This window comes from Meleagris gallopavo, chromosome 27, assembly GCF_905368555.1.
Source record: "Meleagris gallopavo chromosome 27, MGAL_WU_HG_1.1, whole genome shotgun sequence".
Classification (NCBI taxonomy): Eukaryota; Metazoa; Chordata; class Aves; order Galliformes; family Phasianidae; genus Meleagris; species Meleagris gallopavo.
The window spans coordinates 928,796-942,764 of record NC_139430.1 but is presented as its reverse complement, the minus strand read 5'-3'; the positions used below and the strand labels follow the sequence as shown (position 1 = coordinate 942,764).

Below are 13,969 nucleotides of genomic sequence, written 5' to 3'. Positions count from 1 at the left end.
TGTCTCTGCAACCCCGTGCCACTGTGTGTGCCCACGTCCCCCAGTGTCCCCATGTCTCCCAGTGCCAGCCCTGTCTATCCCTCCCACCGGGCTCCCCACATCCCCTCTGCCAAAGGAACAGACTTTTGGGAGAGTAAAAGCAAGAGAGGGTCACAGGGATCCGAGTGACATTGTGGGGACAACATCCAGGCGGCTTTTTGTCAACTGTACCCCCAGCAGAAGTGACACCTGTGTGTGTCCCTCCCGCACAGCCCAGGGCACGACAGGAACACGGTACAGGAAAGCGGCGGCTGACGGCAGTCACAGGTGAACGGGCAGCTCAAGGGCGTCCTCAAAGTGCCACTGCTGTCACCGCCCACAGTGCCACCTCCCAGGGTTTGTGTCACCTCCATTACTCCGTAACTAGAGAACACTTGTGACCCAAAATCCCCACATCTATTTAACAAAACCACTAAACAAGGGGAGGGAGGACAGGTGACAGCAGGGGACAACAAGGCTAGGACACGAGGACGCCGGCGGCGCTGCCCTTGCCCCCCTCGGTGCCATCCTTGGGGGGCTGCCGGGGGTCATCCTCGCCCACCAGGCGGATGTTGTGCTTCTCGCGGAACTCGTTCAGTTCGCGGCCCTTGCTCTGCAGCTGCTGGCTCAACGTCTCGATGATTTTGCTGATCTTGGGGGAGAAAAAGGGGAGAGGGGTTTTAGGACGGCTGGGGGGGGGAGGGAGGGCCTGTGGGTGAAGGGGGGTCTGACCAGGAGTCACCTGCTCGCGGTTGCCCTCCAGTGCGGGCAGCACTTCCTTGACAGTGCGCTCTACCAGGATGCCCCCCACCATGCGGTAACACTTCCGTGTGGGATCCACCTCGCGCAGCGTCTCAATCACCAGGCTGTCGGGCAGAAGGGGGCCCTGTCACCCCCACATCACCCTGCATCGCTCCCGGTGACAACCCGGCATCCCTCGTTTTGCTGCTGTGTCACTCTTGGTGTCAACGCCCACCATTCTTCAGTGCTCCTCCTCATCCCAGGAGTCCCCCCCAAGCTCCTTCACTGCCCCCCCTGCGCCCTCCACATCCCCGCTGTCATTCCTATATCCAACAATACGCCCTCCACAACCCTCCAGCGTCACCTCCACACCCCATGGCCCCCCACACCCTCACTGTCCCCCTCATATCCCCAGGTGCCCCCCGATACACCCAGTGTCCTCATCCTGGTGTCCCCCACATTGCCAGTGACACCTCTATACCCCCAATGCCACCCCCAGCATCCAGCCCACCCCCACCACACACCCATTTGTGTCCCCTCCACGTCCCCACTTCCTCACGGTGTCCTCCACGTGTCCCTAAGCAGCACTCTCAGACTCCACATGCCGACCCCCAGTGACATCCACACCCCGGGGTTCCCTCTATCCCAGTGCCTCCCCCATTCACTGTTACCCTCCCCATATCTTGTCCCGTCTGCCCACATGTCCCCGTGCCCCCCTATTCCTCAGCATCCCCCCCCCAACCCATCCCTCGATACACCCTCACTCTCAGGCACCCTCCGACGTCCTCCAGCCCACCGCCATTCCCCACTGCCCCCCCATCCTTGTGTTCCCGTTTTTTTCCGTCTCCCCTCCCCCCATTCCCCAGTGCCCCCCCCCAGCTCACTGCTACCCATGTCCCCGTGCCCTCACCCCCCTCGTCCCGTTACCCTCTCCTGTCCCTCTGTCCTCCCCCCCACCCGTGTTCGTTGAGCTCCAACTCCAGCTCCGCCGCCTTGGAAGCCAGGCCGCGCTGCTCCTGCCGTAACCGGTTGAACCGAGCCACCACCTGCGTGGACAACCGCGGGGTGTCAGGAAGGGATCCCGGAGCCCTCCCTCATCCATCCCCAAGCCCCGCCCTGCACCTGCTCCGCCGTCAGCACCTTCCCGCCCGGCCCCGCCGCCGCGGGCCGCCCCTTCACGCTGTCCGCCATCTTTTCCCCTCCCTCCACTTTGCGCCTCTTCCGGCGCTCACCGGAGACTAGGCAGGCTCTCTTCCGGCGCAGACCTACGTCACGATTGCGCTCTTCCGGTGTGTACCGGAGACGACCTGGGCGCCATCTTGGCAAAGGTCAAGCCTGGCAGCGGTGCTGTATGGTGAGGTAGTGCTGGGCGCCATCTTGGTTGTGGGCAGCGGTGTCGGGGACTTTGCCCATTGCCCCGATCGCCGCCTCCCGCTTCGGTGCTGCTGGCGCGACATGTACGGGCGGGGGGCAGTCTGGGGGGGTTCTGTGGGCAGTTTGAAGGCGTTGGTGGGCTTCCAAGGGCAGTCTGGGAGTGCCGGGGGCAGTTCGGGGGGATCTGAGCCAGTTTGGAGGCCTGGGGGCAGTTTGGAGAAATATTTGGGGTCCTTGAGGCAGTTTGGGATTCTAAGGGCCGTTTGAAGTGTGCTGGGGCAGTTTGGTGGCGCTAGGGGCAATTTTGGGAGGTGTTGGGGGCAGCTTGGAGGGTCCTAGGGCAAATTGGGTGTGCTGGGGACAACTGTGGAAAGGATCGGAATGTGAGGAGAGGTCTGGGGCACTTTAGGGCACCCCGGGAGCAGTTTATTTTTTTGAGGGGGGGGTGTTGGGGGCAGGATGGAAGGGTCCTTGGGGCAATGTGGGGCAGCTTGGAGTTGGTTAGGGTTGGGGACACACTGGGGGACTCTAGAGGCAAATCGTGGTGGTCCTGGGACAGTTTGGGGTGCTGTTAGGTGCTCTAAGAGGCAATATGGGGCTGCTTGGGAGCAGCCTGGGGATCCTGGGGACAAACCGGGGGGCTACCTGGGGGCAATTTGTGGCTTGGAGGCAGTCTGGAGATCTTGGTGGCAATTTAAGAGGGATGCTAAGAGCATTATGGGGCAGCTTGGGGGCGGGTTGAGGGTTTAGGGGCAGCCTGAGAGTCCTGGGGACAAACTGGGGGTGTCCTGGGGCAGTTTCGGCTTTGAGGAGGGGGCTCACTCTGTGCCCCCCCACCCAGGCTGAGTGCGGTGCTCCGCTTCCCGCTGCACCGCTTATGCCCAGGCCCCCGGAGCCTCCTGGGCAGGTACTTACATATGGGTGGCAGTGGGTGGGGACACACAACCACGGTGACCGCATCCCTGGGGCTGACTCGCGCTGTGTCACAGCCACCAAGCCATGGCGGCGTCTCTGGGACCGAAGCCGCTGGTGGCCGTGTGCCAGGTGACCTCCACTCCTGACAAGGAGCAGAACTTCTCCAGCTGCGCGGCGCTGGTGCGGGCAGCAGCACGGCGGGGTGCGTGCCTCGTCTTCCTCCCCGAAGGCTTTGACTACATTGGCCGCGACTCTGCACAAACGCTCAGCCTGGCTGAGAGCCTGGACGGTGAGCTGATGGCACGCTACTCCACGCTGGCCAGGTAATGGTGCCACGGGGATGCCCAGGGTGGCACCGCTCATCCTGGTGACACCGCTTGTTCTGATGACACCGCTCATCCTGGTGACAGCGCTCATCCTAGTGGCAGTTTGTCCTGGTGACAACACTCTTCTCAGTGGCAGCACTTGCTCAGTGGCACCGCTCATCCCGGTGACACTGCTTGTCCTGGTGGCACTGCTCATCCCGGTGACGCCGCTCACCCTGGTGGCGCCTCTTGTCCCAGTGACAATTCTTGTCTTGGTGACATCACTTTTTTTTCCAGTGACACCACATTGCTCCCCACAGGGACTGTGGTGTGTGGCTGTCCCTGGGCGGTTTCCACGAGCGCAGTGCAGACTGGCCGAGCACGCAGCGCATCTACAACTGCCACGTGCTGCTGGACCAAACAGGTGAGCCCCCCCCGGGCCCTGCACTATTGAGGGTCCTGCGGCACGTCCCCCTGCTCCTGGTGCTCCCTTGTCGCTCGCAGGCCATTTGGCAGCAGCCTACAGGAAGACCCACCTGTGCGACGTGGAGCTGGAGGGCCGTGTTACCATGAAAGAAAGCAGCTTCACCAACCCCGGCACCGAAATCGTGCCTCCCATCAGCACTCCAGCAGGAATGGTACGGGGGGCCCATTCCCCACCTTCATCCCATGCCACATCTCGTGTCTGTTCTGATGTCCCCTTTTCCCTGACCAGCTCGGACTCTCCATCTGCTATGACCTGCGTTTCCCTGAAATCTCATTGGCACTGCGGCACGCCGGTGCTGAGATCCTCACCTACCCCTCAGCCTTCACCTTCCCCACAGGTTCCGCGCACTGGGAGGTGAGCATTAACCACTCCTCCCCCCCCCCCCCCCAAAAAAAAAAAAACACCTCTTTTTCTCTCTGTTTCTGGGATGACCCTCATCCTCACTGCATCCCCACAGGTGTTGCTGCGGGCACGTGCCATCGAGACCCAGTGCTACGTGGTGGCAGCAGCACAGACGGGTCGGAACCATGAGGGCCGCGTGTCCTACGGCCACACGCTGGTGGCAGACCCCTGGGGGACGGTGGTGGCACAGTGCAGTGAGGGACCGGGGCTCTGTTATGCCGAAATTGACCTTGAGTACCTGCGTCGCGTGCGCCGCGAGATCCCGGTGCAGAGTCACCGCCGTGCTGATCTCTATGGGACTGTGGGCCTGCAGGCAGCACTCCCAGCCCCATAGCAACCCAGAGCTGGGCTGGATGCTACGTTTGTGCCACAAAATATGGGTGCGAACACACGTCTGGGGCTTTGTGGTGTTCCCGGTGCTGGGGGTGTCACTGGAGAGGCAAAGGAAAGAGCCGTGCACTGCTGTAGATGTTTATTTCAAGAAAACCGAAAGCTACACAGGGAATATGACCGTTATATTGAAGTTTTAAAAAATACAGAAGTCACAGAAATTACACCACGTTGTGCCAAAGTTGGCTGTCACCTGGGGGGGGGGGGTAGGGGGAAGTGCTACACATCCCCCTCCCCAGCTGTGGGGTCAGTGCCCGCCCCATAGTGGGGGGACAGCTTGGGGGATGGGGAGAAAAACCACAAAATTGGGGGTGGAGAGGGGAACATTCCCCCCCTGTTCCCCCCAGGACCTTCAGAGGGGGGACAGCAGAGGTGACAGGCCCGCTAGGACACAGCCATGGGGCCAACTCCCCCCTATCCCGGTTTGTCCCAGCTCATCCCAACTGCAATAAGAGGACGGGACAGGCAGAGATCTCACTGTGTCCCTCAGCACTCGTCCCCCCCCCCCAGGCCCCATAGAGAGGGGGACACAAAGGCACATGGTCCTGGGGACAGCACGGGGACACCGCCAGAGCTGCTCCTGAGGACCCCAGAGAGGAGGCAGTGAAGTGGGGGGGGGTCGGGGCTCTGGCATTAGGGACAATAGGGCCGCCCCACTGCCAGGCCCATAGGGATGCTGACAAAAGGGCAGGAGAAGAGCACAGCCACCCCACAACTCCCAGTACAACCCCCACCCTGTCCCAGCATCTCTGCCCATTGCTGATCCACCCCGGGCGGAGTTTTTTTACTTTTTTGGGTTGATTTTTCTTTTCTTTTTTTTTTTAAATGGATACAAAACAAAAGAGAAAAAGAAAACAAAGCAAGAAAGAAGGTGACAGGACAGAAGGGTGAGAGAACACGTAAGCCTCCGGCGCTCCCCGCAGCAAACCGGGTCCCACAGCTCAGCACCCGGTGGGAGTCCAGCAGGGCTTTAAATCTTTTAGAAAAAAAAAAAAAAAAAAAAAGACGGGGGAAAAAAAAAAAAAAAAAAAAGAAGAGCTTGAATCCCACCGGGCGTCAGGGGGCCGTCTGCAGCATCAAGTTCCTCAGGAGTTTCTGGCGCCCAACCTCGTAATCCTCCTCATCCACATTGACCAGCAGTTTGATGGCTTCGTGGCCCACGGCTTGCTTGAGCGAGTCCGTGATGAAGACGCCCTTGAGGGCCTCCAGCAAAGAGCCGTTGATGTAATCACGCCAGAACGCGTCGAGGTAGGTGAGCTCTGAGAATTTTATGTCACAGATGATGGAGCCCAGGTCCCGGGACTTCAGGATGGTGTTGGCTTGGTTGAAGCGCTCAAACTGGCGCTCCAGCGGGTCCTGCTTGTTGGAGAAGACGTTGCCCTGGAGCGCCGTCTCGTGCTGGCAGTACTCAGCTCGGACTCGCAAGCGGATGTCTGCAGGGAGTGGGGGGCACTCAGCACGCTGTCCCCATTCTCTTGGGGGCGTCAAGACCCCCTCTGTCCCCCCTTCGGCCCCCCGCACATCTTACCGCATGTCTGCTTCTCCTTGGGGTCTGGAGTCACCGACTTCCTGCGCTTGCGCTGGCTGCTGAGGAGAGCCCTGCCACGGCCGGGCCTCTTGGTGCAGATCTGCGGCCCCGCCGAGGAGCAGCAGACCATGGGGTGCTGGGGAGGCACTGCCCAGAGGACGAACGGGTGAGGAGCCGGGACGGGGGGGGGCAGCTCAGAGCAGGGACCCAGAGCTGCGCACCGCCCCCACGGTGCCCAAACCTGGGGCTGGGGGCTTCACTCCTTCCACAGCCCGTAGAGTTGCGGACCAAGGGCAGCCCCAAAAGCACCTCTCCCACAGGGAGCTGCAGAGCCCCCCAGTTCTGTGGAAATCTTTTGGTACGTTCTAAAGCTTTGATTTCATCCTAGGGTGAACCTGGAGGATGGCCTGACTGGAGCTGCTCTCCAAAATGGGAAGGGACACCAAAATCCTCGTTTGGTTGTCCCCCGGTCGCTCAAGGTGTCACTTGAGCACTGGTAAAACTTGCAATCAGCACCAGGCCGTCCCCAGCCTGCATTACTGGGATGAGGTGACAGTGACAGATGGGGAAAGGCACCACTAATGTGAAGGGACAGAGTCACACCAGGGCCAGATTCTGCTGGGACGGCGCTGCAGAGAGCCCGTGTGCGAGCTACGGATTGGGGTGGGGGTGGCTCTCGGGTGGGCACAGCCCTTTTGTTATCAGTGTCACAATTCTGTGCCAGCTTCTGCTCCATTATCAGGGAAACGGGAATTCAGACAAAGATCCCGGTGCGTTCCCAAACCCCAGGTCCTCACCTGATTTGTGGGGGTGGCCGAGGCCGTGTTCCGCAGCGCTGTGAGCCCGGGGCGTCACGTAGCGGATGGAGGTCTCCTCCAAGTACTTGTCCACCAGGTCCGGACACACTGCCACAGAAGGGTCTCGTTAGGACAGACCGACAGACAGCAGCAGGCAGCAGCACAAAGCGCTGCATGCACAGATCCACACACATCCCCCTGATGATTTCCACCGATGACTTCCCACAGGTGATTTCCTCACCGCATCTTTTTTAAGCCCAAGAACTTCACGACCATTTCCTTTCCAAAACAAAGCAAAACAAACAAAAAAAACCACCTCCAAAGTCACAGCCATGTAGTTCCCAGCCCTGGCAGAGGCACTCGAGGTCTCTCCGATACCCCACTGCAAAGAGCTGTTCCTCAGAAATTAGGAAATAAACTCAGAAATAACACTGCTGTGTGGGAAAAGCTGTCTTGTCTCCCTTTCCACAGCTACAGGCCCAGCCCAGGCTCAGCACCAGGATCATTCCAACACCGTCAGTCCCCAGGACAGCCCCACGCCGATGCCCCTCCCTGCATCTCCAAGCTGCAATAGCAGACAGTGTTATCTGCATGACTTTGTTATCTGCATGACTTCAGAGCAGAGCTCTGATGCAGCGTGACGCGCGCTGCCAGCGCTCCGAAGTCAGACTGCTAAGGAGGAGCAGCTGCAAGCAAAGATGATGGGGAAAGCAAGACCACAGCTCCCATCCTTCCCCCAGCTCTGAGCTAACTCAGGGCTGAGGTTTTGCTCCTCTGCAGAGAAACGGCTACGAAAGAGGAACAGAGATGAGATCGCAGTGCGGCGCAGCTGTGGAAGGAGGCAGGGACCCGAGCAGCACTTCCTCCAACCCATCAACCCACTCCCCCTCAATGCAAAGCACACTGTAAACCTCGTTCAGCTGTAGGTCTTGGCACTTTTCTCAACTATTTCGGGGCATTTCTTAAGCTGCTGCCATTAGAATGTGGCTGGTCAGGGTCTCACACCTCCTTGATTTCTGTCTGCTGATGCAGCTCTCCAGCACAGGACAGATGCCATCACCAGGACGTGGGGGTGGCAGCCCCAGGTTAAAGGATTTGTTGTGATCTCTGTGCTCCTCTGTCAGCCGCCCCACATCTCACCCCAAAAACGGGGAAGGTTTCATGTCTGCCCATACTTGTGTTCACCACTTTCCCAAGTGCTGGCATCGCAGCTGAGAGCAGAAAGCTGAGAGAGCAGCCCAGAACTGCCGTGAAAGCACAATTAACCTCATTTCATAAGAAAAATGCAAATTTCTGAGGTTGGAGCCTGCCAAAGCGGCCACCTCACTGCTCCTGCAACAAGTGAGCTCCTCCAGCCCTGAGTGAGGTTCCCTGAATGGTGAATTGGCACAGAGCTGGGCCTACAGCTAGATGGGTGACAAAAATCCAACTGATTTACCCCAGTCTGAATGGCCTGGTAACGACGCTCAGGTCTGCACCCAGAGAGAAAGCAGGCTGCTGAAACGGGAGAGGTTGGGGCGCTCTGCTCAAAAATCACGTCCTCCTGGCATGTGCCATAGCGTGCTGCACAGCAGTAGGCTCAGGGAGGACATCAGTCACCTCTGGAGCCTCGTGTCCCTTCTGACAAGGTGAGCATGCTGTCCCTGGAGCTCCTCCTTGTCCTACCCGAAGACCACTTGAAGGAATCTCCCCCAAAACAGGGCCTTTGGGCCAGAATAAACTCTCCTTAAAGCCCCAGAGAGTCTCAGCGGACAAGAGGAGAATTCAGAACCATGGGATCACAGCACAGTTGGGTGGGAGGGGATCCTACAGATCACAGAACCGTGGGATCGCTCAATTCTCTGGGGTTGAAAGGCACCTCAAAGCCCGCAGAATCACAGGACGCCCTCACCCTGCTCTGCCACCACCCCCCTTCGGCCACAGGCAGAGCACCCAGCACTCACCAGCCCGTCGCCTCTTGAGGGTGACGTAGGGCAGCAGGTCGTGGCGCGTGATGATCCGCAGCAGCTGCAGCACCTGCCTGAAGTTGGTCTCATCGCAGCGGCCCTGCCGCTCCAACGCCAGCAAGAAGTCCCTGCCGCTGCGGATCATGCCCCGCTCGTAGTCATCAATGACGTCCACGAAGAGGAAGGAGAGGACGCGCACGTCGCGGTGCGTCAGGTGAGTGCCCACGATGTCGAACATGCGGTGCAGGCTGTACAGCCCGTGCTCACGGTCACCCTGCTCCTCGGGCCAGGCCTGCGCGCGGCTGCGTTTCAGGGCTGCCATCTCCGCCTGGCACGCTGTTCCTGCAAGACAAGAGGCCATCGGGTTTGAACACAGTTCCTGCTGCTCTCTCTCTCTCTCTTTCTGTGAAAATCCCACTCTTGGATCCTCCAAGTTGAGTTTCGCCATCCAGGGTTGTTGCGCCGCTCCGCTCTGGCTCAGTGCAACCCCCAAATCTCAGCCACGTGTCCCCTTTTCCACTAGGATCCCAAAGCCCTGGAGGCAACAGCCCCAAACCATGCTGTCCCATTACAGTGGGCTCCAAATCCTTGAGGCACCACCACCAGTGGGACACGCAGGTCGCCCCGGTGTCCCTCCTGTCACAGCCAACACGCCCTCACCCGCTCAGCTCCAGGCCCAGTCAGACCGGCTCCGGGCTCTCCCTCCCCATCCTGGTAGCTTTGTGGCCAGGGAAGCCCCAGGATGGGTGACTTTACTTCATCCAAGGCCACTGCACCTCTGGGTTTGCCATTTATCAGCATGGTCACCCCAAGATTCGTCTAAGTATGAAATCACACCGGGGACAAAGCTGAGTTTTCATAGCAAGAACAGCCACCAGCTCAACAACTCCGTGCTTCCGATGGGAATGCTGCAGCAGCACTGCTGTGCCTTGAAGCACATCTGAGAGCACAGCTGTCCCAAACCGTCCCCACAAGCAGTTGGGAACCCAAATGCCAACATCCCAGCGGGAACTGAGGAGTGGTGGCACCTGGAGAGAGAAGAGATTCCTCCAAGCTTTGCAAAACCTTTGAGTGCAGAGGTTATGAAGCCGTCACAAACTCTAATTGTTTTCTTGCCATCTCGCTGCTGCTGTTGGGTTTTGCAACCTGACCTATAAATACTTTGGCACTGGGGAGCAGGCACAGGGTGAGCTGCAGCTCTCTATGAAATCCTGCCTGGAAACGCCACGCTTGCTTCACCCCACATCTCCCTTCCAGGCAGGGGACCCACAAACCTCAGTCCATGCAAAACTGGGGAGGGGGGGGGAAGTGCTGAAATTCCGAGCAGTTCCAGCAGCAATCCCATCCTCCTCATTTGTTTCTGGGACTTTGTTTTTAGAGCAAACTTCAAACCGTTCCCTGGGAATTGCTCGTTTTCCTGCTGCCGAATTGTTTCAAAGCCAAAGCAGAAATTAAGCAGATGCTGTCTTTGGGTTATTTAGCACCGGTCACCCGGGAAATGCATCGCATTTCTTCTTCCAGAAAAAGAAAAAAAAAGCAGTTCTACGTCACGCTGCTTAGACTGAAGGAGGAGAAATTCAGCAGAAAAAGCCTCATTCTGAGTGGGGAGTCCCAAGGGGCAGCTCCTTACAGCTGCACCACCCAAAACCGCAGTGTGTTGTCACATTTGTTTTCAAACCAGGGATTCCAGGAGCCACGACTTGGAAGAGATCCCTCCTTGCCTCCCCTCCCACCTCACACCCACAGGACGGGCATCTGGGGCTGCAAGAAACCTCAAATCCTCCCAAGAAGAGTGCCCAGCGCCAGGATCAGGACTGAGACAGCTTCTGGGGGGCAGCAACTCAAGGTCACCACCCAGCAGGGAGTTGTGGGGTCTCAGTTCTCTGCTGCTGTGGGGATGGTTCACTCCACAGAGCCACCTGGGGAGCAAACAGATGTGTGCACCACACGCCAGTGTCACCCCCAGGAACCGACCCACACACGCTGTGCAGGCAGGAGGAGGCTGTCGAGCACGGAAGATCATTAAAATAATTTGTGGTGAACAGGAAAAACGAGCTCCTGGTGCCTACAGTGCACTCTGCAGTTGCTCACCCCAAGCCTGGCTCCTGTTCACCCTGCTCGTTTCAGGGAAGTTAATGTCCTGCCACAAAAAACAACTCTCAGCATCGCAGCCTTGCAGAAAAAAAGTGATAAAAAAAATCAGTTCCCCAAAGGAGTTTTGCTGGAGGTAATACCACAGCATCACAGCCTCCCAAGTCCCATCATAATGGCACTGCAAGAGGAAGCAAATGGGGACAGCTGGCAGAACATGTGGGTGGGGTCAGAGCTGCTCCTTCCTTCGAGGTGCAGACACCTTGGGAAGATTTGGGGCTGGAAACAAAGCAGGCTGCCCCCAGCTTCCAAATACGCCCAGCCCAAAGCAACCCAGCAGCCCATTCCTGCATGTGTCCAACACTGCACTGCCCCAGACAGCAGCAGGAGGGCAAGCACTGAGCTGGCAAAGCAGCTCACTTGTCAGTGAGGATCCCAGATTGGACAGGACTCACAGGGACTAAGGTTCAGCTCCAAACGGAATGAGGAAAACGCAGACATGATTTATCAGCTCCTGATAAACCAAGAGAGAGGAGACTGAGCCACGGCCACGGCTCTGTGGGTTTTCTCACCTCTACCCCACAACATTCTGCACCCACGTGCATAGGTAGATAGGAGAGCGAGCCTAAGCCTATCTGCAGGACTTGAGATGATCCCAAAACCACAGCTCCAAAACTACAGCGAGCAGAACGGTCCCAGCCCCGCGCAGAACCGCAGTCACACCGCCATCACTGCGAGTGTCACCGGAGGGCCACAAAACCACCGGCCAACGCCAGGTCACAGGGCTCGCTGTCAGCATCCTGCTTGGGGAAGAACTGATTTCAGGTTGTTTTACTGTAATTAAGTCCCCTAAGCATAAGCAGTGATGCGAGGAATGCTGGAGAAGCGACAGCCATAGGATTTCACGCACTGCTGGGCCCGCTGGGGCCGTACAATGTCACAGCGCTCCGTGTGTCCCCAGGATAGGAGCAGACCCCAGCAGCAAGGCAGACCCTGAGGAGGGACTGAAGCTTAAGACGAGGCCAGCCTTGAGGGAGGGAAGGAAGGACGGGCCCCAAAGGAGAGGCATTAAAGGCTCAGCATGGCATGCATGACCATAGCACAGAGCAGAAGGGGTGGAACCACTTGGAACCGACAAGGGTAAAGTTTGAGACAGCTGACATCTGGAAGGCACAGCCTCTGCACACGCAGTCATTTTATGCAGAACTGAAACCAGAACCATGTGGAAAGAACCAGAACATTCACTTTTTTTTTTTCTTACCCCCTTTTTGGGGGGGAAGGAAGCCCCACGAGCACACAGTGGTGCGCAACAGCTTCAACCATGCAAACCTGAGCTGGAGCCAGAGCCTGGCTCACATCCAGGCACCTCAACTTGGCCAATTTTGGCAGTTCTATCAGCAAAAGCACACTGGGTTTGGAGGAGCCTCTTCCAGGCTTCTCTCCACCTCTCCCCAAACTTCACACCCAGTCCCACAGCCACAGGAGCCCAGTGTCAAAGACCAACCAAAGAATCTTTTGGACAGGACGTGACACCCAACGCCAACATTCTGTGCAGCTGAGGGATAGGTGACTCACAGGCTCATTAAGAAATTAAACCCGTGCACGAAAAAACCAACCTTAATGAGGAGCTCCTCTGCTCTGCGTGTATCCACTCCGACGTGAACCCGAGCACGGATCGCTCCGAAGTCCTCTATCCCCTTTTCTCTCAGATTTCTTCAGCACAGTGCCCAGCAGGGCCACCTATAGCCTTACAGCGTGGCCCTTGTATGGCTCGTTATAGGAAACCACACTTCCAGCGTTGGTGGCCTTCTTGCCACGGTGGACTTTCCAGAAGCCACCAAATAGTCTCTTTTTCTCTTTTTTTTTTAAAGCAACTCCGACGCCCAAACTTTCTTACTTTCTTTTTTTTTTTTTATCCCTACTTTACTCTGTAATAATTTATTGATGTCTTGGATCAACCCTGTGCTCCCTACGCGGCTCCTTCAGACATCTTCTCAACACCAAATCCCCGTTCCTCCCTCAGTAGCACAACCAAGTGAGGGGCAGGCTGCTTTAAACCTGTTTGTTCCCCAAGAGCTCCTCCAGAAAACTGGTTTTGCTCACAAAATTTGCAAAAGAAAAAAAAAAAAAAAAGCCAACAAAATGGATTCTGGATGGGACTACGGGCCTGGAGCCAGGCTCATGCCGTCACCACAGCCCTTAATGCCCCCCCCGGCGCCCTTTTACTTGGAGAGGGGCCCCCTCGAGAACTCAGCCCCAAAGGGAGCTCTGTGCCCCCCAATAGCGGCCCCCAGGCACCCCCACGGGGCTGAGCGGCGTCCGCAGATCCACTACGTCCAACCTCGTCTCCCCCCGTGCCTCAGTTTCCCCCCGAGGCCTCAGCCCCGCCCCCAGGCCCCGCGGCCGCCTCACGACGCAGCTCCGAGGGCCGGGCCCCGTTAGGCCCCCATCCCCCGGGCACCCGGCCGAGGCCTCTCGAGCGCTGCCTCCCACCGCTACAGGGCTGTGCTGAGCGGAGAGGCGGCCCAGGTAACGCCGAGGCTCCCCCTAGGCCGCCCCCGCCATGCCCGGCCCCGCGCTCCCTCCCCTCACGGCCGGGCCTCGCTCGGCGCCGCCATGTTGGCTCCGTCCGCTCCTCTCCCCGCTTGCAGGCGGCTGACGGAGCGACGTCACTTCCGGCGCGACGTCACATTCCTGGCTCCCCTCCCTCTTCAAGCCCCGCCCACATCCGGGCCACGCTCACCTCGCCGCCTTCATCTGCCCGTAGGGACAGATGGGCGGCGCGGAGCCATATTGGATATGGGCAGGAGGGCGAGCACTTCCGGAGCACGGAGCGTCGGCTTCATCGCTATTTCGAAGCATGTGGCGCTGCCGCCATGTTGGGTGAGGGCGGGAGGGGTGTGAGAGGCGCCGCCATCTTGAGTGGGGACAGAGGAACAGAGAGGGGACAGCGAAGGGATAGGAGGGGATCACGG

The 13,969-nt window shown here is 58.4% G+C and overlaps 3 protein-coding genes across 8 annotated transcripts; 1 reads left to right on the top strand and 2 right to left on the bottom strand.

The window, feature by feature from the left end:
- Window positions 1-413: 413 nt before the first annotated feature.
- On the bottom strand, window positions 414-2,034 carry PFDN2 (prefoldin subunit 2). Of its 2 annotated transcripts, none has more exons than XM_085210026.1 (4): window positions 1,882-2,034; window positions 1,687-1,805; window positions 761-884; window positions 414-670 (listed from the first exon to the last, which is right to left on the bottom strand). In XM_085210026.1, exons 1-4 carry the CDS (start codon window positions 1,948-1,950, stop codon window positions 497-499), a joined length of 486 nt encoding a protein of 161 aa, XP_085066152.1. In that variant the 5' UTR covers window positions 1,951-2,034; the 3' UTR covers window positions 414-496. The 2 variants fall into 2 exon arrangements, with proteins under 2 accessions (XP_085066152.1, XP_010725557.1); XM_010727255.4 differs by having other exon boundaries at window positions 1,717-1,805.
- On the top strand, window positions 2,033-4,796 carry NIT1 (nitrilase 1). Of its 5 annotated transcripts, none has more exons than XM_010727257.3 (7): window positions 2,084-2,216; window positions 2,975-3,040; window positions 3,123-3,371; window positions 3,674-3,777; window positions 3,858-3,991; window positions 4,069-4,194; window positions 4,298-4,796. In XM_010727257.3, coding segments are annotated over exons 1-7 (960 nt in total). In that variant the 5' UTR covers window positions 2,084-2,214; the 3' UTR covers window positions 4,577-4,796. The 5 variants fall into 5 exon arrangements, with proteins under 5 accessions (XP_010725560.1, XP_019466799.1, XP_010725561.1 ...); XM_010727256.3 differs by having other exon boundaries at window positions 2,096-2,118; XM_010727258.3 differs by lacking the exon at window positions 2,975-3,040 and having other exon boundaries at window positions 2,033-2,118.
- On the bottom strand, window positions 4,700-13,701 carry DEDD (death effector domain containing). The gene is made up of 5 exons (XM_010727252.3): window positions 12,611-13,701; window positions 8,901-9,245; window positions 6,958-7,065; window positions 6,161-6,307; window positions 4,700-6,065 (listed from the first exon to the last, which is right to left on the bottom strand). Exons 2-5 carry the CDS (start codon window positions 9,223-9,225, stop codon window positions 5,689-5,691), a joined length of 957 nt encoding a protein of 318 aa, XP_010725554.1. The 5' UTR covers window positions 9,226-9,245; window positions 12,611-13,701; the 3' UTR covers window positions 4,700-5,688.
- Between the last annotated feature and the right edge of the window lie 268 nt (window positions 13,702-13,969).